Raw genomic sequence first — 25,362 nt, 5'->3', positions numbered from 1 at the left:
TGGCACTACCTACACAAGACCTTCATAACAGAAGGAAAAGATGATGACATCAAAATGAAAGAGAGACTGATTGAGAGGGGGATATGATAGAGTGGATATGTGAAGGGGAAAGGGGGGAGGGAAGGGAATTATTCTGGTTTATTGTCTAGAACTATGGAAGTTGTCAATAAAAAAGTTTAATTTAAAAAAAATGGGGACTGGAGAGATGGCTTAGCAGTTAAGCACTTGCCTGTGAAGCCTAAGGACCCCGGTTCGAGGGTCGATTCCCCAGGACCCATGTTAGCCAGATGTATAAGGGGGCGCACATGTCTGGAGTTCATTTGCAGTGGCTAGAAGCCCTGGCGCGCCCACTCTCCTCTCTCTCTCTCTCTCTCTGCCTCTTTCTCTCTCTGTCTGTCACTCTCAAATAAATAAATAAAAATTAAATTTTTTTTAAGTTAAAAAAATAAAAAACTCTCTCATATGTGGATCCTAGCTACAGATGACTGGGCTTCTGTGTTAGAAGGAAAATACTTAGTAGCAGAGGCCAGTAAGTTAAAAAGGAGACATAAAGGGAAGAGAAAGGAAGGGAGAAGGGTACTTAATAGGTTGATATTGTATATATGTAAGTACAATGATTGTTATGGGGAGGTAATATGATGGAGAATGGAATTTCAAAGGAGAAAGTGGGTGGGGGGGAGGGAGGGAATTAACACAGGATTTTTTTATAATCATGGAAAATACTAATAAAAATTTTTAAAAAATAAAATAAAAGAAAAGAATGGGACTGAAGAGATGGCTTAGTGGTTACAGCACTTGCCTGCAAAGCAAAGGACTTCGGTTCAATTCCCCAGGACCCACATAAGCCAGATGCACAAGGAGTTCATTTGCAGTGGCTAGAAGCCCTGGTGTACCCTCTCTCTCTCTCTCTCTCTCTCTCTCTCTCTCTCTCTCTCTCTCTCTCTCTCCTAAATAAATAAAAATAAAATATTTTTTAAAAAAGAATGCAGCACTTCTTCCTGTAGAAGCAGGAGAAACTTTAATCCTAAAACCAAGGGATAAAGCTGGTAAGGCCAAAAAATGGGTTGTCCTCACAGTGAGTTCTTGGTCAGGGAGACCCATAAGGTTCCCCAAACAATGCAGGCCATTGCAATGTACATAGTTTTACCCATAAGAGCTAAAAGGTAAGATCCCATTGCTTGAAGACACCACAAGCTGTGGTCAGAGGACACTGAAAGACCATACTAGAATTGACAGGGAAGTGAGTTCCCTTCTGGCTAGACCCCATAGCACTGAAAAAAGCTATGAGAGATGCTGGGGAATAATGGTAACTAACAGCATGAACAAACAGGGGATCCTTCAAGCTACAAAATCAACCATCACGGAAAGATGTACACACTTGTGCAATAAGATATGAGGGTAATCAGCTGCTATCTGATTGGATATGAAGCCCAGTTAATGAGAGAGATTAGTACCGCATACTAAGAACCAAGTCAGAAGCTTATAGCTTGGAAGTTCATAGTATCTGGATGGAAGCTCTTTGGCTAATATGAGAGGCTATGCCAGCCAAAATGTCTTCTAAATGTTTATACTTATTCCCTTTTACCCATGCTCCTCTCACTCTTGGTTAGAGAATCTGATTTTTGCAAGAGGCAGTAAATACTGAGGAGACCCAAGATCCGCCGGTATGACAAGAAAGCTGACTGCCTACCTTGAGAAGACTCATCTCTATCACATCTTCCAGGGCCCAAAAGACATTACAGAAGAGGTTGTGTTCTCATAGCTAGCCTGAGAACCTCCTCCAAGGAGATGTCAGTAGACACTAAGGAGACTCAAAACTCATCAAAGCAGAAAATCAGAGGCTGTAGAGAGCTCAACACCAAATCAGACTATGAAATGCCTACCTGCCAAGGCTTAGGGAACATCGTGAAATAGAGGATGGAAAGATTGTAGGAGCCACAAGTGGGTATAGGAATATCCTGAGGCAACCCTCCCCACAAAAACTGACTGAGGTCTTCATAACCCCACAGTGAATACCAATAACCCAACTAAGGAGGATCCTAAGTGGAGTGGGGATGAAGAAGACAGTAGTTAAGAGTATAAACTTTCTAAAAATAATTTAAAGGTAAATAAATAAAAAGAACATAGCACTTCTGAATCTTTAAAAATTTCAGGAAAATCAGAAGAAACTTGATTTTTAGCTATACCAAGGAAGAGGTTCCTATTCCATGTGTTAAAGTTTCACTTCTTTCTAGCCAGGGTCATCTATGATCTGGTCACGGAAGATTTGTCTTAGTTAGGCTTCTAACATTTTTTAAGTTTTTTTTTTTCAGTAAATCCTAGTTACGTATAACATATTTTTCTTTATCTCCATGAGAGAAAATAAAGCATGTTTATAGCCGGGCATGGTGGGGCACGCCTTTAATCCCAGCACTTGGGAGGCAGAGGTAGGAGGATTGCCATGAGTTCAAGGCCACCCTGAGATGACAGAGTTAATTCCAGGTCAGCTTGGACCAGAATGAGACCCTACCTTGAAAAACCAAAAAAGAAAAAAAAAAGGAAAGCATGTTTGAATGCTATAAATGGAGCTCTCTTGTTGTCATATGTAGCTTGTAATTTGTGATTAATTTAATTTACCTTTTCATCCTCTTTTCTAGAGGTCAATCAAACTTAACAAAACCCACCCAGTTCCTGGCTTTTCATATAAATGTGTACACACACACACACACACACACACACACACACACACAACTTTCTTTGAGAAACATGTTTCTCAAATTTTTGACACATGGAATCAAGCAATGCATTCCTGGTCACCAGTATGCCACTCTGGTTTACCACCAGCAAAAGCTCTAACAGCTCCTCTGCCACTATATTCCAGTAGCCTATCTACTCCACCTACCACCAGTGATGGAGTTCTTGTTACCAGCTGGAAGGCAGGTGATCCACCTTTCTTTCTGTATCAGCTTCTTATACCAATTCTTGGAGACTCACTTTCCAGAAAGTAGACTCATAAAAGAGTTCTGCACGAAGGATTTTTATTAGGGAATACCCTTGGGGTGAAAACCTGTGGAAGGAAAAGAAGGAAGCAGGATTGGACAGAGGGAGAAATTAAACTGTTCCAAGCCATGTTTATCAGTCATTATCTATGACATGCTTCCAGGAAAAAGGTATTGATCTTGGGGGAAGTGGCTGTCTTCATTTGAGGTAATTCCTGAAGAAAGATGGCAGCTGTCTACTGAAATCACTCCTACCAAATGAAATAAGTTCTTTATTCCTGTACAGGAACCAGGGTAGCATATGTAGAATCCACTACAGTAAAACATCATTTCTTTACAAAAACAAAGTTGGTTGCTTTCAAACAGTAGACTTGAGAATATCAAGATTTTTTGTTTTATGATATGTTGTTTTTATACATTTTGAAGGTTTTCCAAACATATGTCTCCAGGCTTCATATCCGTAACCATGATTCCATGTTACATGAGAATTGAATAGAACCCTAGCAGGACAGAAATATTCCTAATTCTAAAAAGAGAGGTGTGTACAAAATGAGACTATTTGCTAAAAACAGAGACAATGGAGGCAACCTAAGGTCAAGTTCCCTTCCACCCCAGAAAAGGACTGGTTAAAAGTGTCCCATGGCTAAATTTACATACTTTCTCTATTGGCTTCATGGTTTTCTATAGTTGTAAGAGTCCTATAGACAGACTTTGGAGGAAATTAGGTTCTTTCTGCACATCCCACATTTGGGCAAACTGTAAATAAATCTATTTTCCATTACTAATATCTGTTTCCTTTTTAAAAATATTTATCTTTAAATTACCTTACAAAGTAACAGGTTCTCTTAAGAATTTTCATACATACTTTGCTTTGGTTGATTCTCCTTCTCACCACCCCCATCTCCCTTCCCTTTTCACAACTATATCCTTTTACCCTATTTCCTAATATCTTTTGGACTACAGGGGAACTCAGCCTTCAGATAAAGAATCAAGTGTCCCCTTGTATGCTCCCAGCTGCACAGTTAATTTCTCCTCCCCTTTCCCCACACATACTCACCCTTGTCAACACTATGGGGTGGGAGAAAAGTGGCTCTTCTCTGCTGTGGATCTCACCACCACTCTTGATGGTTCTGTGAAATCCCCATTCCAACCAACCTTACAAACAACAGAAATCTTGATACTTTGTACAGAAGAAAATATTCTTCCTCCAACTGTATTTATATTTCAAAATGGTAATTGTCGTATTCACTTCCATAGACACTAGAGTTGGCCATGAAATGGAACATATTTCCAAGGACCTCACAACCCTAAAATAAAATTTTAGAACCTCTTTGTATATCCCCAGAACAGGGTAGAGTACCTATTCATTCAAAGGGTTTCTGGCCTCAAGCATATGGCCCAAGGCTATAATCTCAGCACTTGGGCAGCTGAGGTAGGATGATTACCATGAGTTCAATGACAGCCTGGTATACATAGCAAGTTCACAGATTATATAGCAAGATCTTGTACTAAAAAATAGAAAGAAGCCGAGGGTGGTGGTGCACACCTTTAATCCCAGCACTTGGGAGGCAGAGGTAGGAGGAGCGCCATGAGTTCGAGGTCACCCTGAGACTACATAGTTAATTTCAGGTCAGCCTCAGCTAGAGTGAGACCCTACCTCGAAAAAAAAATAGAAAGAAAAGAAAAAAAATGGTTTTTCACTTCCATTCTGTACTTACCATTCCCATAGTCTCCAATGAAATTTCATGCCTTTATCACCTCATGCCTGAACTGTGATGGTAGCTTTCTAACAACATTTCCAATCCCTAGTCACAATTCCTGCCCTCACCCCAACTTGGACTTAACCACTACACAAAACAACTGTTTTGTTTTCCTTTCATCCTGCCCTCCCTCAGGTCATTAATGCCTTTGTAGTCTCTCAGGATAAGATATATAATATTTAGGCACTCCAGAATAGCAATTGAGATGCTCCTCAGATTTCATGCCAACTTTTCCACTCTATCTCTTCTCAGACCCGTTCTGAAGCTTTCAACTTCTGGCTGGTCAACTACCACTTTGGACCTGGATTCCTGCATCCATGTCTTTATTCTGCCACTCCACTCTCCTTAAATGGCCTTCTGGTGTTTTGTATCTTAACTCTCAAACTCAACTTATTTAAATGTCCCCCTTCTCTATGAAAAAAAAATCCCTGAATACTGTTGCATGCAGCTGTTTCTACTAATTCTAAGCACTGATGGGAAGCATCTGCCCATGACTGAAGACTTCTGATTATGTTTTCATGTATCTTTACTTTCCAAACATATCATAAACCCAAGGATGAAGACAATGTCTCTTTTTTGCTCCTTAAAACACACAACTTTATTGATGACATAAAAATAAAGTCTCAAATGTATAAACATAAGTCCACACAAAGGACCAAAGATTCCCTTATTATGAAGAATCAGCTCGGTTTCTGCTCATGAAGCATACTAAAAATATCTCAATCCAGACAAGATAAAAATTGACACATGTATTTCCAGAACAATTTTGAATTCATCTGGTATTCATAAAGTTATCCAGCTACAGACCATCACAAGTAACATCAGATTCAAAGTTATAATGCAGTTTACAATGTGCATCATTTCCAGGCTAAAAAACCAAAATATTACTCAAATTCGTTTGGGAACCTACATCCAATCAGAGTTTATTTATTAGTATCTCAACTCTTTCTTTCACCTCTGGGTCACTGCATTCTGCTGCTAAGGCTCGAAGTTTCTTGGCACAGGCTTTAGGTCGTTGAAATAGAAAATAAAGTGAATTTTTACTGAACGTGTCCTGGGGAAATGCTTTTGATCTTTTTTTAAAATGGTAATTTATATTTTCAAATAGTGAAAGAGCATTAAGAATATTCTCTTTTTTCTCTTTCTTGCTAAAAATATTAATCAGTGCTGTTGGTGCATTGGCAATGAGCAAATCTTTTGTCATGGATGGATTTTTAGAGAAATTCACAAGCATTCCCAAAACATGGTCTTTAGTTTCTCCACTTCCCACAGTTAACAAACGAAGAAATTCTGAAATATAATTAGTAACCATATGCTGGTACTCACTAGTAATAGTCAGGTGTCTTATCAATCTTAGTCCAGCCAGCTGCACATTTGAATTCAAGGGATAGGTGACAGTATCCTCACATACTTGGTTCAAGTATGTTTTAACCTTTCTGTGGTTTTCAGCAGCCACTGAGATATTATTCAATGCATTTAAAGCCTTCTGTCTAACACTGGGGTAGGGATTACTCAATAAGCCTTCAATAACTGAGATTCCACCTACATTCCGAACGACTTCATGGGGATAAGGATAATCAGCACTGTTATATAGAGCATTATTGGCTATTTCATGAACAGAAGGATCTTCTGTCATCTCAATCATGCAAATGAGTTTTTCAAGATCTCGTGGATCCATATTAGCTTCACGTTTACAGCGGCAGAACCAGGGCCGAACTTTTTCCCCAGCCTTGACCTTTCTGAAGTCATCTTCAGCTAGAAAGCAGGCCTCATTTTGGTGCAGAAGCTTTGTTTCTGAACACATAATGGCTCCATCCAATAACCCCATTCCTGCCCCAGGGACCATGGATGGATAGGTGCCTTTTGATTCAGGTGACTTTTTGGTTTTAGCCTCAGCTGTAGTTTTGTCCTCACTTTTATTTTCATTGCCAGTACAAAACCAAGACCTTATGTCAAATCCATCAGCAGCATCAAATTTATCTTTAATGCTGCCCTTATCCCCATTCCCAGACTCAAAATTGGAATCTTTTTCACTCTTGGGTTCATTACTGTTCTCACTCTCAGCCCAAAACAAGGACCTTAAACTGATCTCCTCAATATCAGGGCTAGATGTTCTACTTAGTTCATCATCATCTACATCTGTAGACAAAGTCCAAGACCCTATGCCAGCCTCTTCCTCAAGCCCAAGCCTGGACCCATTAGTGGTTACACTTCTGCCCCAGAACCAAGCCCCTAACCTGGTCTCAGCCCCAGCCATAGCCCCAGCCACAGCTCCAGCCTCAGCTCCAGCCTCAGCCCCAGCCTCAACCTCAGCTCCAGCCTCAGCCCCAGCCTCAGCCCCAGCCTCAGCTCCAGCCTCAGCTCTAGCCACAGCCTCAGCCTCAACCTCAGCCTCAGCCCCGGGCTCAGCCCCAGTCTCAGCCCGGGCTTCAGCCCCAGTCTCAGCACCAGCCTCAGCTGCAGTGTCAGCCACAACTTCAGCTCCAGCCTCAGCCCTAGCCTCAGCTCCATCCTCAGCCCTAGCTCCAGCCTCAGCCCTAGCCTCAGCTCCAGTATCAGTCCCAACCTCAGTCTCAGCCCCAACCTTTGCTTCAGTCTCAGCTCCAGCCCTAGTGCCAGCCCCAGCCTCAGCCTCTGCCTCAGCCCCCACACAGGTACCTATATAAACTACCTCCTCAGATCTGATCCAAGATCCAATGCTGGCCTTATTTTCATCCCCCAACCTAGAACTAATGATTGTGTCTTCTGTAGTCCCTGATGCAGATCCAATGCTGGCATCATTCTTAACATTAGACATGGGTAAAATAGTAGCCCCTTCTCCTGTCCAGCACCAAGACCCTATAAAGGCCTCACTGCCAGGTCCAAACCAGAATCCTTCATTGGCCTCCACCTCAGCACTGACCAGGAATCTTCCACTGGTCTGGTCCTCAGATCTAGCCCAAGAACTTCCACTGGTCTGATCCTCAGGACCAAGCCTAGATCCTCCATTGGCCTCATTCCCAGGCCTAGATGCAGCCCAGGATTCTCCACTAGTCTGGTCCCCAGCACTAGCCCAAGAGCCTCCTCCACATGCCTGATCTTCAAATAAATGTTTAGAGCATCCACTGGCCTGATCCCCAGCCCCAACCCAGGCCCCTCCACTGACCTGACTTCCAATGCCAGCCCAGGACACACCACTGGACTGGTCTATAGGACATGGTGTAGACCCTCCAATGGCATGACCACCAGGCCCACTCCAGGAAACTACCCCACTGGACTGATCCTCAGGCAGCGGCCTGGACACTCCACTGGTCTGGTTCCCAGCACTAGCCCAGAACCCTCCTACAATGGTCTGATCCTCAAATACAGATTTCGAACAGCCACTGACATGATCACTAGTCCAGGAACCTCCACTGACCTGACTCTCAGTGCCAACCCAGGATATACCACTAGACTGGTTTATAGGCACTGTCTTGGACCCTCTAACATCCTGACCACTAGCCCCACCCCAAGATCCTCCTCCATTGGTCTGACTTCCAGTGTAAGCACAAAACCATCCACTGGCCTGATCCCCAGTACCAAGCCAGGGATCTCCATTGGATTGGTCCCTGGTACCCAGTCTAGATTCTCCACCAGACTGGCCCCCAGAACCAGCCCAACATCCTCCTCCACTGGTCTGATCTTCAAATACTGGCTTTATCTCACCAGCAACCAGGTCCCTAGACCCAGCCTGAGATTTTCCATTGGCCTGGTCCACAGTCCCAACCAAGAATCCTCCACTGATTTGGGCCCCAGAATCTGCCCAAGATCTTCCAGTGGATTGATCCTCAGGTACCAACTTAGACCCTCCACCAGCCTGGCCTATAGCCCCAGTCCAAGATCTTTCATCATTGGTCTGATTCTCAAAACCAGGCTTGGATCTACCATCAGACTGATCACCAGACCCAGTCCAGGACCCTCCCCCAACCAGGTTTGTAGTGCTAGCCCAGGTCCCTCCATTAGATTGATCTACAGACCCTGGTGTAGATCCTCCACCAGCCTGGTCGCTAGTGCCAGCCCAGGATGCACCACTAGAATGGTCTACTGTGCCAAGCCCAGACCCTCCACTGGCTTGGTCTGTAGGGTCAGCCCAAGACCTTCCACTGGACTGATCCTCAGATCCCAACCTGGACTCTCCACTTGCCTGGCCACCAGCCCCAACCCAGGACCCTTTTTCAGTGGCCTGATCCTCAAATCTAGGCTTAGTCTCCCCACCAGACTGATCAGCAGTCCCTGCCCAGGACACTGCACTGGTCTGGTCTACTGCTCCAGTCCAGTACCCAATACTAACTATATTTCCAGCTCCAGTCCAAGACACAGCACTAGCCTGGTTTTCAGCCACAGTCCAGGACCCAGTAGCTTGGTCCACAACCCAGGACACTCCAGTGGCCTGGACCCCCGGCCATGACCCATCACTGACCTGACTCACAGCCCAGGGCCCTCCAATGGCTTGGTTTCCGGCAACAACCCAAGAACCCCCACTGGCCTGATTTTCAGCCCCAGACCAGCAACCTCCACTGGCCTTGTCCCCAGCCCAGGCCCCTTCACTAGCCTGAGCTCCAGCCCAGAGCCCTCCACTGGCTTGGTCACCAGCACTCACCCATGACCCAAGAGCAACCTCATTCTCAACTCTAGCCCCAGGCCAGGATTTAATGCTGTTCTCATCACAAGCCACAGCCCAGGAACTAACAATACCAGCCTTATCATTAGCTCCACTCCAGGATGCAATACTGGCTTCATTCTCATCAGCCCAGGACACACTATTCTCCCAGTCTCCATCCATGGCCTGAAACCTAAATTTGATCCACCGCTCAGCAGCAATCCAATCCTCAACACCAATCCCATTCCAGTAGTAATCATGAATGTTAGGCTGAGTCCTTTCACTAGCATGAGCACCTGCCCTACTCTCAGGCTCAGAAGTGGGCAAAGCCTCTGCTTCAGACTTTGTATAGCTCTCACCTGCTATTGTTTCTACTTCAGAACTGGAGATACCCTTGTCCCTTGCCCCAAACAAAGCTTCATTTTGAGAATTGACTACAGCCTGGGGCTTAGTAGAACCCCTTGTACCTGTTCTGGTCCCTGATTTAGGCACAGCATTGGAATTGGACCTGACTTTATTTCTGGCACCAAGCAAGGCCTCATTCTGGGAACTGACCAAAGCTTGAGACTGGGCAGAGCCCCTTGTACTTGCCCCAGCCTCTGCTTTAAGAACAGCATTGGAATTGCCCTTGACTTTATGTCTGGCACCAAGCAAGGTCTCAGCTTGGGACATGGCCACAGCTTGGAGCTGGGCAGAGCCCATTGTACCTGCCCCAGACTCTGTTTTAGGCACAGCATTAGAATTTCCCCTGACTTTATTCCTGGCACCAAGCAAGGTCTCAGCCTGGGGACTGGTCAAAGCTTGGGGCTGGGAAGAATCTATTGTACCTGCCCCAGCCTCTGCCTTAGGATTACCCTTGGCCTTATTCTTGGTACCAGGTAAGGTCTCACCCTGGGAAGTACCTACAGCCTTAGGATGAACAGAGCCAGTTGTACCTGCCCCAGCCTCTGGTTTAGACATAGCATTGGGATTCCCCTTAGCCTTAGTCTTGGTACCAGTTAAAGCCATACCCTGGGAAATGGCCACAGCCTGAAGATAGGCAGAGCCTGTTGTAGTCAACCCAGTCTCTGCCTTAGGCACAACACTGTGATTACTCTTAGTCTTATTCTTGGCACCAGTTAAGGCCTCATTCTGGGAATTTGCTACAGTCTGGGACTGGGCAGAACCTGTTGTATCTGGCCCAGCCCCTGCTTTAGGCACAGCATTACGACTACCCCTGACCTTATTCTTGGCACCAGGTGTGGTTTCACATGGGGAATTAGCCACAACGTGGGTCTGGGAAGAGCCTGTTGTAGCTGTCCCAGCCTCTGCCTTAGGCACAGCATTGGTATTGCCCTTAACCTTATTCTTGGTACCAGGCAAGGCATCATTCTGGCAGGTGGCCATAACTTGGGGCTGACCACCGGCTCTCTGGTCTGCCTTAGCCCCTGCTCTAGAATTGGCATTAGAATCACCCCTTCCATCAACCTTAGAATCAGACAAGGCCTCTGCTTGGGTCTGTACACAGGTTTTCATGTCTGTCCCAACCCCTGCCTTACACTTGGCTTTGGCTTTGCCTCTAGCCTTACCTTTAGTATTAGGCAAGGATTCACCATGGCTCTGGACCATTGCCTGAGCTCCTTCTTTAGACATGGTGTTGGCATTGTCCTTAGCCTTGATTCTGCCATCAGACAAGGAGTCACCCTGGAAATTTGCCATAGGCTGAGGCTGCATACAGGACAACATGTCTACTTTAGCGTCTGCATTAGCCATGACATTAGGGTTGCTGTTGATCTTATCCCTGGTATCAGGTAAGGCCTCAGTCTGCAAATTGGTCCTCATGTTTGCCTTGGCCCCTGCTTTAGCCATGGTACTGGCTCTACCCTTATTCCTGGCATCAGGTATTGCCTCAACCTGTACACTGGTTACAGCTTGAACCTGCGTAGCAATAATATCAGCACCAGTCATTGCCTTACATATGATACTGGCATTTCCCCTGCCATCAACTGTGACGCCATATGTTGCCTCTGTTTTTTGCTTGTCCATAGTCTGAAGTTGTATTATATAAGTTCTCATATCTGCTTCTGCCCCTGCCTTACACATGACATTGGTATGATCCCTAGCATCAACCCTTGCCCCAGGCATGTCCTCAGCCTGAGTGTTAGCAACAATTTGAGGCTGAGCAGAAGCCCTTTCATCTATCCCAGACTCTACATCAGACATGGTTTGAAAATTCCTCTTGTCCTCAACCCCGGCACCAGGCATGCCATCATCTTGTATCCTACCCACAGCCTGAGACTGTGCACAGGACTTCATGTCTATTCCAGCCACTACTCTGGACATGCCATTGGGATTTTCCTCAGCATCAACTGTGGTGCCAGGCCTAGCCTCAGACTGAGTCCTATCCACACTCACAGTCTCATCCAGGGTCCTAATCATGGTTTCAGCCACAATTCCAGTCATGTTCATGGTACCAATCTTGACCACTTCCTTGGTCACTGCCAAGACCTCACTCTGTGTCACTGTTACTCTGTTAATCTCAGTCTCTTTTTCAGCCAGTGTACCAGCTTCAGCTTTGGTCTGGGCCATCACTTCTTTCTTGATATCTCCCCTGGCAGCCACTGCCAAAGCTTTAGCTTTGGTCTGTGTCACTGCCTCTTTCTTGTCTAATCCCTCAGCCTCAGCATCAGTTTGTGTCACTGCCTCTTTCATAGTCACTTTCTTGGCTTTGCCCTTGGCCTCAGTCAAAGTTGCTGCCTCTGTCATGACCACTGTTCCTGCCACTGAGTTGGTCTCATATTGAGTCTCTGTCTCTTTCTTGGCCATTGCCTTGGCCTGAGAGTTGGTTTTGGGTTTGGCTTGAACAGTGATATTGGTCTCTACTTCAGCCATAGGCTCACCTCTTGCTCCAGTTTCTGCTTCAGTTTGTGCCTCGGCTCTAGTCTCCATCTCTGTCCCAGCCGTGGCTTGACTCGTGGCCAAGGTCTGGTTCTGTACCCCAACCACTGTCTCCATCTTGACTCTAGACCCATTTCTAGAAGGTCTACTCACACTCTGAGCTCTTCCCTTGGTTAATCTGTAAATGTAGTAGCAAGTGCCAGCCCAGATCACCAGTCCTGCAGTTGCCCAGCCTACTTCCTGAACACGGCCCATGTAATCACTCTTTCTGAAGGCACAAACAATGTATGGAAGGGCTCACGTGGGCTAGGGAAAGAAGGTGATTGATCTGAGTGCTGGTCTTTAACCACCCAAAAGTCAATACAGCTGCCACTTGAGGTAGACCTAGAAGTGGAGGAAGAAAATAAACTTTAATGTCTCTTCTAATTCCACTGTGTCATATAGATAGATACTCAAAAGAATAGGAAAGGGTACAAATTATGTACTTGGGTGGGAGAAGAGGATGATCAGCAAATTTTTCATCCCATATTTCATTTTCTCCTCATCTTCCCCAATACCTACTAGTTTTCCATATGCCAAATAAATGGTGTCAAGTATGGTGGAAAGAATGATGATGAATGGAAGAGGCAGAGAAACTCCCAGAACTAGATTTTTATGAGATCTGCTCTGAACACCATTCCCACAGTTCCCCACTATCATACTAACCTGTAATTATCCAAAGAAGGTCCTTCTTCTTTCCTTCTCTTGCTTTGTGGTACACCCTAAAGTAGATATACAGATTCATGAGCTCCAGCTCTTTGGACCTACAGAAAGGCAGACAAAGTGAAGGATAGATTGGAGTGGATAGTCTGTTCTTGATGGGTATACATAGTAATAGTTTACTACCTATTTACCCCCTCAGTTTACACTGATTTCTCAGGTGTTGTTACACTCTTTCCACATAACAGAATTGCGATGAAGGTTTGAGGATCAAAAATAGTGAGAAAATTATCTAGAAAAGAGAGAGTCATAGAAATGTCCATTCCTATGAATTTACACACTATAGAGGTATACCCAAGCAGTCCCTATGATCTTACCAGTCTGCACTGACCAGAGACGATTTCCTCCTTGCTTCTTTACTTCCAGTAGTCTCAAACTCTGAAGCAGACATGTAGGTAGGTCTATGAACACATAAACAGGAGGTAATGGAGACTGTGTCCTTTTAGGAAAAAAAAAAAAAGACCAGCATCCAAATTCCTGATCTCAATGCCTACTTTGCCCAGACCCAGGTCTATGTTACCACTGTGTCTCATCTTTTGATCTCCCTCACATCTTCACCCATCAAAACCTAGTTCACCCTCTCCCAAATAGTCCTAGCATTTTCTGCACTGAAATGAATAGGTAGTATGACAACACTGTGTAAAGCAGCCACATGAAGAAGACAGAAGTGCCATCCACTGAAACCCTTTCAAGCCTAACCACCCACTTAGCCCACCCTCTTCTATTGTCCCCAGGTACAACCAACCTTCACATCAACTTCCATAATTCCAAGCCAGTCTCCCCCTGTTTCCCTTGCTTCCAGTAGTAAGCAGCACTACTGCACACATATGAGAAGACCTAGAAAGGGACAAAGAAAAGGGAGAGGATGAATACTGAGTGCTTGTGACATCCTAGCATCTAATACATGAGTCTCTCTGACTTGCCTTTCTGGGTATAGAGACTCATTGCCTAGCAGACATAACACAGGGCTTCCCTACTACTGAAATAGATAAAATAGGAAAGGAAGAAAAGAATGTAAAAGGGGAGAAATGGAAAAATACTTCAAGACCACCTGTAGGGTTCTAGATCTTCTCCCCAAACTTTACGATATCTGCCACTGATATGATAAAATAGCTAGGCGTGGTGGTGCACACCCTTAATCCCAGCACTTGGAAGGCAAAGGTAGGAAGATTTCCATGAGTTCGAGGCCTCCCTGAGACTACATAGTGAATTCCAGCTCAGCCTGAGCTAGAGTGAGACCCTACCTCGAACCCCCCAAACAAAAAAGAAGATCAAATAGACATGAATGTCTGGAAAACTGGAGGATAGCAGAAGAAATAGAACACCCCAGAATCCATGAGTGCAGAATCATACACTGCCATCTCCTTCCCCTGAAGCCCGTATCTAGGGGTCTCCAGGAAATATATATATATATATATATATATATATATATATATATATATATATATATATACACACACACATACATACACAATGCATGGAAGAAGCCTATTCCTTCAGCAAAATCATTATCCCTTTCCCTGATGTCTATCTCAAAAAATAGCAGCATACTTTGATACAATATATTTTATATTCTCAATATTATCTAACATACAAATAAAAAATATGGTCACTTGCTTACCAATAAACGAAAAATCTATTTTAAAAAGTTTTCTATATTTATTGGTCTTCAATATATAATTTAGGTGAGAAGTCCAGAGCTTGTTAAGGAAACAAATTTAGGTAAAGTTCTCAGGCTGGCCCCACCCCACATTCAAATCACATGTATATATACACATGCACACACATATAAGTAATCAATGTATAAGTGGCTGTCATAGAATTCATACAGAGCTTTAACAGTTCACAGACAGTGCCGGTACTCACACCAACCTCCACAGATCCTGTGCAGTTGTCTTGTCTCTGTCTTCCCCCGCCTCGACACAAACAGTGCCACACCGAACTATTGTCAGAAAGGAGTAAAGGCACTGAGTGCTTAGGCCAGCAGCAAGGCCACAAATCCCAGCACTGGCCTTTCAGTAATCCAGTTGTCAAATGGCCCTCTTCTCATTTGTAGACACCACCCCTACAAATCCCACCGACCAGGCATTAAGGCCCACCATTTTCTCTGCAAATGCCACGGTGGCGCGTCCCTTCCTCTGAAAGGAGCAGGAAGCCAGTGGACATGTGCGGCCAGTAATTCGAGTTAGAAAGGATGGACATCTCAATCTACATTTCCCTCTGGAGATGCTCTCCCCACCAGCCGGCCTGTCAAAACCCAACGTTCCCATGCACAGATTTAGCGTGGGGGGGGTGGTGCAGAGGGGACTGAGGAGAAGCAGAGGGGTAGCCTCCTTGAACTTGAACCAGCATAGACACCCCCACCCCCAATCCATTTCTGTAGCGCCGCCCGTTTGGCTAGCACGCTGCTGCGGGCCTGGGTGCGGCGCGCGGGCCCCGGGGCCCTTACCTGCTCCGCTTTCCCCGGGCCCGATGCCAGCCCGCCGTGCGCAGGGCAGCGGGGAGCTGGTAGCCAGACGCGAGTGACGACTGCACCCAGGGCTGCGTCGCTCTGCAGCTCCGGGTCACGTGAGGGCCGCGCGTCATCGCTCGCCCTCCTCCTCACAACCCTCCACCGGTCGGAAGGCAGTCATCAAGACCCCCTTCAGCACGCACAGGCTCCCCCCTCTGAGCATCTGTGATCGGTGCCCCAGCTCGCCCCGCCCCGTCACTCATCTCATCCTCTCCAATCTGAGGGCCCACAAGTGGCATCACCATCTAGCGGTTGGACTTTACCGGCCTCTGGTTACCAGGGAGGGTCTGTACCCCCTCCCACTCCCAGGCATTTTCTGCATCTTTGAGGAATCCTTTCTTTTCCTTTAGGCTACAATACCAAGGATCCCCAGCGGCTCTCTATACAATCTGCTTTTCTTAGTACAACTCCACCACCAAATTGGCTAGAGAAAGAGGTGTAGGCAAGGGAAACAGTGCAATTAGAGCCTTAACTTTCTTTTCTGTATTCTGGTTTTTTTGTTTGTTTGTTTGTTAAAATCATTGTAAAGGTTTTTTTTTTTTTTGTGTGTGTGTGTGAGAGAGAGAGAGAGAGAGAGAGAGAGCGAAAGAGAGAGACAGAGAGAGAGTGTGTGTTAATGGGAAAAATGCACTAAAACATTTTCATTCCACATAAATATACCCACGTTGTAAAAATAACAGAAGACATTCATTTATTTACAAAATTTCCTGGCACTTTAAAAATATTTTCTATTGCTATAAGTTGTATCATAGTTTTCAAAACAGACATAATTATTGACATTTTTAAATACAAAATTTTCTTAAGCAAAGCCAGCACATTTTTCAATGGAATCAACAAATTAATCTTTGGGAAACCATTTAGGTTTCTATACTTGGTAGTTTTACAAAAAATAATTTAAAACTTTTAAAGTTCTGGTTGTACTTACCGTCTCTGGTCAAGTGCCTGAATATTTCTTCAGAGATGACCTTGGATGATTTAATGAAAACAAAACTCCTCATGAATCCAGTGCCTTATAAAGTAGTGCCTTCATAGATTGTTAGCCTGTTTTCCATGCAAGGATGGGATTTATTGGGATTTTATATCAGTCTCACCACACCCATAAAAGACCAGCTGCTGTCACATGGATGGAAAGGAGATTTAACAGGTGGACTTTTCATTCCATCATGACACTGGTGAGGTCTCCCTGCTTTCTTGTATTCCTGTACTATCTGTCCCCACAACAGTGGTGAGTGCTCAGCATCTTCCAGTGACAACAGGGATGAGAGTCTGTTGATGACTGGATTGCTGCAATACCATAGAAATCAGTGTCATTTTCCCTCACTAGTGGAAGAACAGAACAAAGCACAGGACCCCAAGCAGTCTGCAGGAGAAAGAGGGTTTTTTTTTTATCTCCCTGCCCCCCTTTCACTTCACTGCACCTCCCTCACAAGCCCCTCAGATTAATCCGGGAACTCAGGAACAAAATATGTAGAAGTTAGTCCCTAGGCACACACCTGTCTTCTCTGGCAGTCATACTCTAAATATAGACCCTCTGGACAGCCTCTTTCTTAGAATGTGGAAATATGACACCCCAGCTGGAGGCCCTCCCTGTGTAGGGCCCCTGTGTGGAGGAGGCCCTTTCAGGAGGTGAGCCAGGAGTACATAATGCCTCACAAAGGATTTTCAGAATTCAGATTAATTTTCCTACCAAAGAAAAAGATTGATCAATTAATTATATAAAATTTTAAATCCTTATTAATATTTTTTAAAAAGAAACCATAAGAATTGGATGCCAAAGGGCTACTTTGTAATTTATAAATTCTTACAAAACATTGATAAAAATAACCCACAAATAGAATGTGCCAGTCATGAGCAGATTTTTTTTTCCTGTAGAAGAATTGCAAATGATCCAACTGACCAATAGCCATATAAGAAAAATGCTGGACGTTAAAGACATGCAAATCAAATCAGCTGTGTCTGTGTTTCAGTTATGAGCTTGTCAAAGTTTAGAAATTTAATGATATTGTTGACAAGTTTGTGGGAAAATGGAGATTTCCTCATTGTTGGAGACAGTTATTCTGATTCAACCTTTTTATGGACAGCTGTTTGGGAAAATCTATAAATGATAAATATAATATCCCACAAACTTTTGATGCAGCAACTCTATTTCTCAGTATCTAGCTAATCTGTGTGCTATTTAATTACAGTGCTTGTAAAGTTTGAAAACCATAGAGGCAGCTTCTCTTTTCAGATGGCATTGCTGATCTCAAAACTCATCCATTGAGACACCTCTGACACACCCTCCAAGGCTCAGAGACCACTATGAAAGAGGTGGCAGAAAGAATGTAAGAGCCAAAGGAAGGGGAGGAGTGCTTTGGAATACTGTCTTCCAGAAACAAAGTGACTTGATATTCACAGTGGCTGATACTATCTACACAAGGCCTATATAATATGGGGGAAAGATGATGACATCACAATAAAAGAGACTAGTTGGAAAGAAGATGGGATTCAGTGGAGGGGAGATTCAGGAGGGGAAAAGGAAGCGTTGTGAAAGAGGAATATGATCATGGTATATTGTCAAACAGAAATTAAAGGAAGAGTTAAATCTATGTATACTGAGTAAAATTGGACTTTTTTATATTTACTGTTTGCTTTCCGTAATCATGTAAAAATAAATGATTTTACTACTTTGTGCTTTATTTTGTTTTGAAATAGGATCCCACTCTGTAGCTCAGGCTGTCTTGGAACTTGCTATGTAGTTCAGGCTGGTCTCAAACACATGGTGTTCGTCCTGCCTCAACCTTTCAAGTGCTGATACCACAGGGATGCAATACCACACCTGGATTTATTTTGTGCTTTTGAGAGGGCCACACTATGTAGTTCAGGCTGGCCTTAAACTCATGATCTTACTGCCTCAGCCTCCTGAGTGCTGAGATTATGGGCATGTGTTACAACCGCTGGCTAAACTCATATTTTCCTAAGTATCTATTATCTCAACCATTATTTTATATACTTATTGAACATGTTCGTCCTCTAAGAATGTTTCTCAAACCTTTTGAGTACTTTTGTGTTGAACTAAATTCCTCATTGATTTTAGTTCTTATATTTATCTGCATATTACTCACTTCTCTGTTATATTGGTCTAACATATATTCTTTCAATCTGTCAGTAGCATATCAATTTTATGGTACTTTTGATGTTTGATGGTCAAATACATGAACTTTTTTCTGGTTTGGCTTCTGGAGCTATATATACATAGCCACATGTCACTACCATTCATATAACAGTCCATTACCCAATTACTCCCCAGCTAACTGAAAAAGATGATGTACCATATGTTAAATTCTTGTTTATACTCATATCTAGTTCATTGGCTTTTCTGTTCCATGTGTGTGTGTCCCATTACATTAACATCACACTTTTAATAGTATCTTTGTAGCATGTTTTGATATAAGAAAGGATAAACTTTTTATCACTCTGCTTTCTCAAACTATAATTGAATATGCCTAGGCATTTCAAGTGTGTTCCAATTTTCATTTTCTTTTAGGTTTCAAAGAATTTTCCTTTCTCATTTTATCAGCACATAATTGTGCATATTTAGGGGACATGATGTGATTTTTCATACATATGTTCATTATGTAATGATCAAATTAGAGTAATTGGTATATTAATTACCTTAAATATTTATCATTTCTTTGGTATGAGAACATTTAAAGCCCTATTTTTTCTTTTTTTTTTTTTTGGTTTTATGAGGTAGGGTCTCACTCTGGTCCAGGCTGACCTGGAATTAACTCTGTAGTCTCAGGGTGGCCTCGAACTCATGGCGATCCTCCTACCTCTGCCTCCCAAGTGCTGGGATTAAAGGCGTGCGCCACCGCGCCCGGCTTCTTTTTTTTTTTCATTTTGGTTTTTCAAGGTAGGGTCTCACTCTGGTCCAGGCTGACCTGGAATTAACTCTGTAGTCTCAGGGTGGCCTTGAACTCACGGTGATCCTCCTACCTCTGCCTCCTGAGTGCTGGGATTAAAGGCGTGCGCCACCATGCCCGGCAAAGCCCTACTATTTCATCTATTTAAATATACTATGCATTATTCTTAGCTATAATCACTGTACTTTATAAGCATCACAGATATTATTTCTTCTGTCCCATGTATTCCATTTGCTCGATTTCTATGACATTAACATTTTTAAGTTCCACATATGAGTGATGTCATGCCATCTTTGGCTTTCTGTGTCTGGCCTATTTCACTTAACATACTGTTTTCCAAATTCATCCATGTCATCACAAATGACAGAATTTCATCCTTTTAACCAATGAATAATAGTGTATGGTGCATATTTGCCATGTTTACTTCATCCACTTATCCATTGGTAGACATTAGCTTGATCCCATATTCACTGCTATGAATATTTCTGTGTTCACACTGTCCATCAGTGTTTGGAGTAATGTGAAATGAACACACAGCACACTAAATATGATTTAAAGGAGGGTCAGGGGGGTTCCCTGGAGAGGAAATCCCATACTGACTGTACTCACAGTTTTTATTTAAGATCCATCAGTAGAAAATGATGGGGAGCTAGAACCAAATTAGAAGAATGTTTGTAATTACCAATGTATGACTAATCACAAGTTGATTGACTCATGTATGTCCTCATAGACCAAGAGTTTGTTTGATTTGTGCTTATCAGTTCAGATGACATTTATGAGCTGTTTCGTTTATGATCATTTCATCAGGAAATCTTTTGGAGAAGCTGTGAGCTTCTGCTTTCAATATACTCCACCCAGGGTGCACAATCTTCCATGTCCTCAGGCTTAGCTTGTGCAAAGATTACCCTGTTGTGAATTAGCTTGATGTCCACATCTCCCTGATTTAGCTTGATATTCACTTTTCTTCAATGAGCATGAGAGTAGCCACTTTAATATACTGCTATAGTTACTTTGGAGTATATAGCCAGTATTTACCTTGTTGAAATATACATAATTCCATTTTCTCATTTTTTGAGTGAACTCCCTATACACTCTTTTCATAATAATATGCCTATTTGTACTCACACAAACTTGTATAAGAATTTTCTTTGCTCTACCTCATTTCTATTATTTTTTAATCATTTTTTTATTTTTTTGGTTTTTCGAGGTAGGGTCTCACTCTAGCCCAGGCTGACCTGTAACTATCGAGTCTCAGGGTGGCCTTGAACTCACGATGCTCCTCCTACCTCTGCCTCCCAAGTGCTGGGATTAACTTTTTATCTTTTTTAATATTTTATTTTTCTTTATTTATTTGAGACAGAGAGATAATTGGGGAGGGAGGAGGAGAGAGAATGGGCATCTTACGGCCTCTAGCCACTGCAAATGAACTCCAGATGCATGCACCTTTTTGTGCATCTGGCTTGCATGGGTCCTGGGGCATCAAACCTTGGTTCTTTGGCTTTGCAGGAAAGTGCCTTAACCACTAAGTGATCTCTCCAGCCCTTTTTATCTTTTTTTTTAAATATAATTATTTATTTATTTGCTAGCAGATACAGACAGAGAGGGAGAGAATGGATGTGCCAGGGCCTCCAGCTGCTGCAAAGCAACTCCAAGTGCATGTACCATTTTGTGGATCTGGCTTTACATCAGTACTGGGGAATCAAACCCAAGTCTTTAGACTTTGCAGTCAAGTGCTTTAACCATTGAGCAATCTCTCCAGCTCCTTTTAATCTCTTGAACAGCAGCCATTCTAATTGGAAGGAGGTGACATTTAATTGTGGCTGCTTATTATTTGCATTTCACAGATGGTTAGTGATGTTAAGTAGTTTTTATCTGCTGGCCATCTGTATGTCATCTCTAGAAAAATTCTATTCCAATCTTTTACCCACTGCAACTACAAAACAACCTAAATAGCCAAAGTAATTGTGAGCAAGAACAAAGCTGGAGATATCACACTGAGTACTATAGAACTGCAGTTATCAAAATAGCATGATACAAGTAATGACATAAACACAAAGCCCAATATAACAGACTAAGACACTGAGATATAAACCCATGTATTTATAGCCAACTGATTTCCAACAAAAGTGCCAAGGTCACACGTCAACAAAAAGAAAGTCTGTTTAATAAATCTTACTGGGAAAATTGGACATACATATAAGGAATAATAAAATTAAACTGTTTTTTTTTTCACTATTTAAAAAGGCCAACACAAGGCCTAGAGAGATGGCTTAGCAGTTGCCAGCAAAGCCAATGGACCCAAGTTTGAGTCCCACATAAAGCCAGATGCACAAATTGGTACATGTGTTGAGAGTTCATTTGACATGGCTAGAGGCCTTGACATGCCATTCTCTTTCTGTCTCTCTTTCCCCGATTTTTAAAATAAATAAATAAACAAATAAAATATTGTTTAAAATATTTTATTTTTATTTATTTATTTGATAGAGAAAGAGGGGGAGAGAGAGAGAGAGAGAGAGAGAGAGAGAGAATGGGCATGCCAGAGCCTCCAGCCACTGCAAACGAACTCCAGAAGTGTGCACTCCCTTGTGCATCTGGCTAACATGGGTCCTGGGGAATCATACCTGGGTCCTTTGGCTTTGCAGGCAAACACCTTAACTGCTAAGCCATCCCTCCAGCCCAATAAAATGTTTTTTAAAGACTTAAATATAAGTCTTGACATTATGAAGCTGCCAGAAGAAAAGAGGGAGAAATGCTATATGGCATCTGTCTGGGTGAGGACTTTACAGACTAGACCTCAAAATCACAAGAAGCAAAAGCACAAGTAAACAAATGGTTGACCGTCAAACTAAAGTGTTCTGCACAACATTGAAAATATTCAACGCAGTGAAGAGAAAACTTACATGATGAGAGAAAATATTTGTGAATTATGCATCTGTAAAAAGGGTGAATATTCAGAATTTATATAGAACTTCAACAACTCGGTAGTAAAATAAAAGTAGTTTTATTATTATTTTAATCTTATTGGATTTTAATTCATATTTAATTAAATTTGCAGATTAACTTGGGAATAGTCGTCCAAGTTAATGTATTATTTCTAAAATCTATTCATGGCATTGCAAATGTGTCCCAACAATGAAGTATTTATTTAAAATTGATTTGAGTCCTCTATGTGTCCTTCAGGAAATTATATGGCTTTCTTCACATAGATTTAACACATTGCCTTTTAGATATATTTCCAGATATTTCATAGTTTTGTTAATATTGTGAAATGCAGTTGGCCAGTTTGCTCAATTGATTAGAATGTGGTGCTAATATTGTGAAATGTAGCTTTTTGTACAGAATATTCTCCCTTCACTGAGTGTGTGCGTGTGTGTGTGTGTGTGTGCATGTGTGTGTGTATGGAACACATCCTTTTAAATGGAAATATTTCATTATTGTTCAATGGTATGGATTAGATATTATTATTATTATTATTAGATATATTCATCACTCCATATGCAAGGGTTCCATGTGGGAATGATTACTGGGGGTAGAATGGAATAATTGAGGTCAGAGGAAGAGATTGATTAATGGAAAGGTAGGAGGAGGGTTAATAAAAATCTAAGAGGGTATGAATAAATTACAAAGAATCCTACTTTTTTGGACAATGTTGCATCCAGAAGCCATACATTGTAACTAGTAAATTTTCAGTGCCAGAGATGGGATACCTTCCAATGAGTTGTTGACTAGGGAGGTCACTGATGCCCTCAAAACATTACAGGCCATTGCCTAGGCTCTTGGTTTCCCACCAGGAATAGATGGTAGGTTCCTATTGCTGAAGACTCCACATACTTGGGTTTCAAGGTCACTGAGAAATATTGCTGGAGGTGAGCTGAAAACATCTGTGTATACCAGCTGACAGGAAGCTGGAAAAAGCTGTGCTGCATGCAGCTTCATAGGAGGGAGATAAATCGTCAATGGAGATAAACAACAGTGGACACTGCAAGCCTTAAGTTTGGCCAGCCAGGCCAAATGGGCCAGTGGGTGCAGTAGTGGCATGTCTGCTCTAGGGGAAACCACTCTCTTGTTTTTAAATTTTCTTATTTTTGTTTATCTTATTTATTTGAGAGAAACAAAGAGAGAGAAGGAGAGAATGGATGCTCCAAGGCTTCCAGCCACTGCAAATGAACTCTAGATGCGTGCACCCCCTTATACATCTGGCTAATGTGGGTCCTGGGGAATCAAGCCTTGAACCGGGGTCCTTAGGCTTCAAAGGCAAGGGCTTAACTGCTAAGCCATCTCTCATCCCCCAACCACTCTCTAATTGGACTGGAAGCCTGCTCAATGGGAGGGGGTGCATGTCTGATATTGAAAACAGGGAAAGTCATGAGTCCTAGGGGTGTAATGTCTGCATGTGTCTGGCTAAATGCATAAATTATGCTCGCCAAACTGCCAAGTAAGCATTTTTGTTAATGTGAATACCCATATATTCATGCTACTCTCAATTTTGGTTAGAGAAGCTTCTCTGTTCAGATGGTGGTGTTGCAGTCAGATTCACATTGCTGGCAGGGAGCACCTGGCCAAGAGCAGCTTGGGGAAAAAGGTTTATTTTGGCTTGTGGACTCAAGGGGAAGCTCCGTAATGGCAGGGGAAAATGATGGCATGAGCAGATGATAGACATCACCTCCTGGCCAACATCAGATTAACAACAACAACAGGAGAGTATACTGAACACTGACAAAAGGAATCTGGTTATAATACCCATAAGCCAGCCCCCAACTATACACTTCCTCCAGGAGGAATTAATTCCCAAATCTCCATCAGCTGGGAACCTAGCATTCAGAACTCCTAAGTTTATGGGAGAAACCTGAATCCAACCACCACAGGCAGTGATCTCTGGGATGACTCAAAAAGTATCATAGTGCTGAGAAGAAGTGACAGAGGAGTGCTCAGTACTGGAACATCTCTATCCCATCTTCCAAGGCCCAGGGTCCATTGCAGAAGAGGTACCAGAAAGAATGTAAGAGCCAAAGGAAGAATAGGACTGCTTACAATGCAGTCTTCCAGACACGAATTGGCCTGAATATCCATGACTTTGCAGTGCCTGGTACTACCTTCACAAGGGCAGTATAATAGGAGAAAAAGATGATGACATCAAAATTAAAGAGAGGTTGATTGAGAGGAGAGGATTTGATGGACAGTGGAGTTGTGAAGGTGAAAGTGTGGGGGAAGGGAGTTACTGTGGTTTATTGTCTATAATTATAGAAGTTGTCAATAAGTAAAAAAAAAAAAAAAATTAAGGACTGGCCTTGGTTTCCCATGAGGAATAGACGGTAAGACCCTATTGCTGAAGACTCCACATACTTGGGCTGCAAGGTCACTGACAAATCCTGCTGGAGCTGAGCTGAAAACCTCCTCCATGTAGACTGTCCCGAGCACTCTCAAAGATGATTGGTTGAGAGGATTCCGCCGGCGAAGGTCAATGATACTCAGACACTGGTATACTTGCAAAGGAGTTTACTGGGATGAAAGTCACAAACAAGCAAGTCCAAACTATCACAAATAATATTATAGCTAATATAATATTCATCGCTACATTACTAACACAAGAATATTTCTAACGAGTCTAACATGTATACAACCCGACAATGCGAGATTTGAGCTGCGACGCTTTACGACGTTTTATGGCCTGACAACGCGAGGTTCGAGCTGCGACGTTTTTTTGGTTCGCTGCACTTCCAGCCGAGTCTTGGTCCGCTGGCGTAAGCTAGTGCTTTAGTTTACGGATGATCATTCGGACAGCGTTCGGACAGAGTGTCGGGCTGATGAATTCGGATCGGTGATGTACTCGCGGGGGTCTCAGTCAGGACTGCTGAGCAACCTTTCAGTCAGTCATAGTGTCGGGGAGACTGAGACAATGGTTACTGAGCAGCTGGGGTTTTTATACCTTCCAATGCTTATCTAATAGTTTCAC

General features: G+C 43.0%; 1 protein-coding gene across 2 annotated transcripts; it reads right to left on the bottom strand.

Annotated features, from left to right (window-relative positions):
• Positions 1–5,308: 5,308 nt before the first annotated feature.
• Armcx4 (armadillo repeat containing X-linked 4) lies at positions 5,309–15,573 on the bottom strand. 2 transcript variants are annotated; one of them, XM_045140079.1, is made up of 6 exons: positions 15,442–15,573; positions 14,865–14,934; positions 13,738–13,829; positions 13,310–13,393; positions 12,939–13,036; positions 5,309–12,617 (listed from the first exon to the last, which is right to left on the bottom strand). In XM_045140079.1, the coding sequence occupies exon 6, from the start codon at positions 12,486–12,488 to the stop codon at positions 5,655–5,657; it is 6,834 nt and encodes a 2,277-aa protein (XP_044996014.1). In that variant the 5' UTR covers positions 12,489–12,617; positions 12,939–13,036; positions 13,310–13,393; positions 13,738–13,829; positions 14,865–14,934; positions 15,442–15,573; the 3' UTR covers positions 5,309–5,654. The 2 variants fall into 2 exon arrangements, with proteins under 2 accessions (XP_044996014.1, XP_044996015.1); XM_045140080.1 differs by having other exon boundaries at positions 12,939–12,994.
• Between the last annotated feature and the right edge of the window lie 9,789 nt (positions 15,574–25,362).

The sequence above is a fragment of the Jaculus jaculus genome, chromosome X (assembly GCF_020740685.1).
Source record: "Jaculus jaculus isolate mJacJac1 chromosome X, mJacJac1.mat.Y.cur, whole genome shotgun sequence".
In the NCBI taxonomy this organism is placed as follows: Eukaryota; Metazoa; Chordata; class Mammalia; order Rodentia; family Dipodidae; genus Jaculus; species Jaculus jaculus.
The sequence above is the reverse complement of the archived record's forward strand: the minus strand, read 5'-3'. Positions and strand labels throughout refer to the sequence as shown.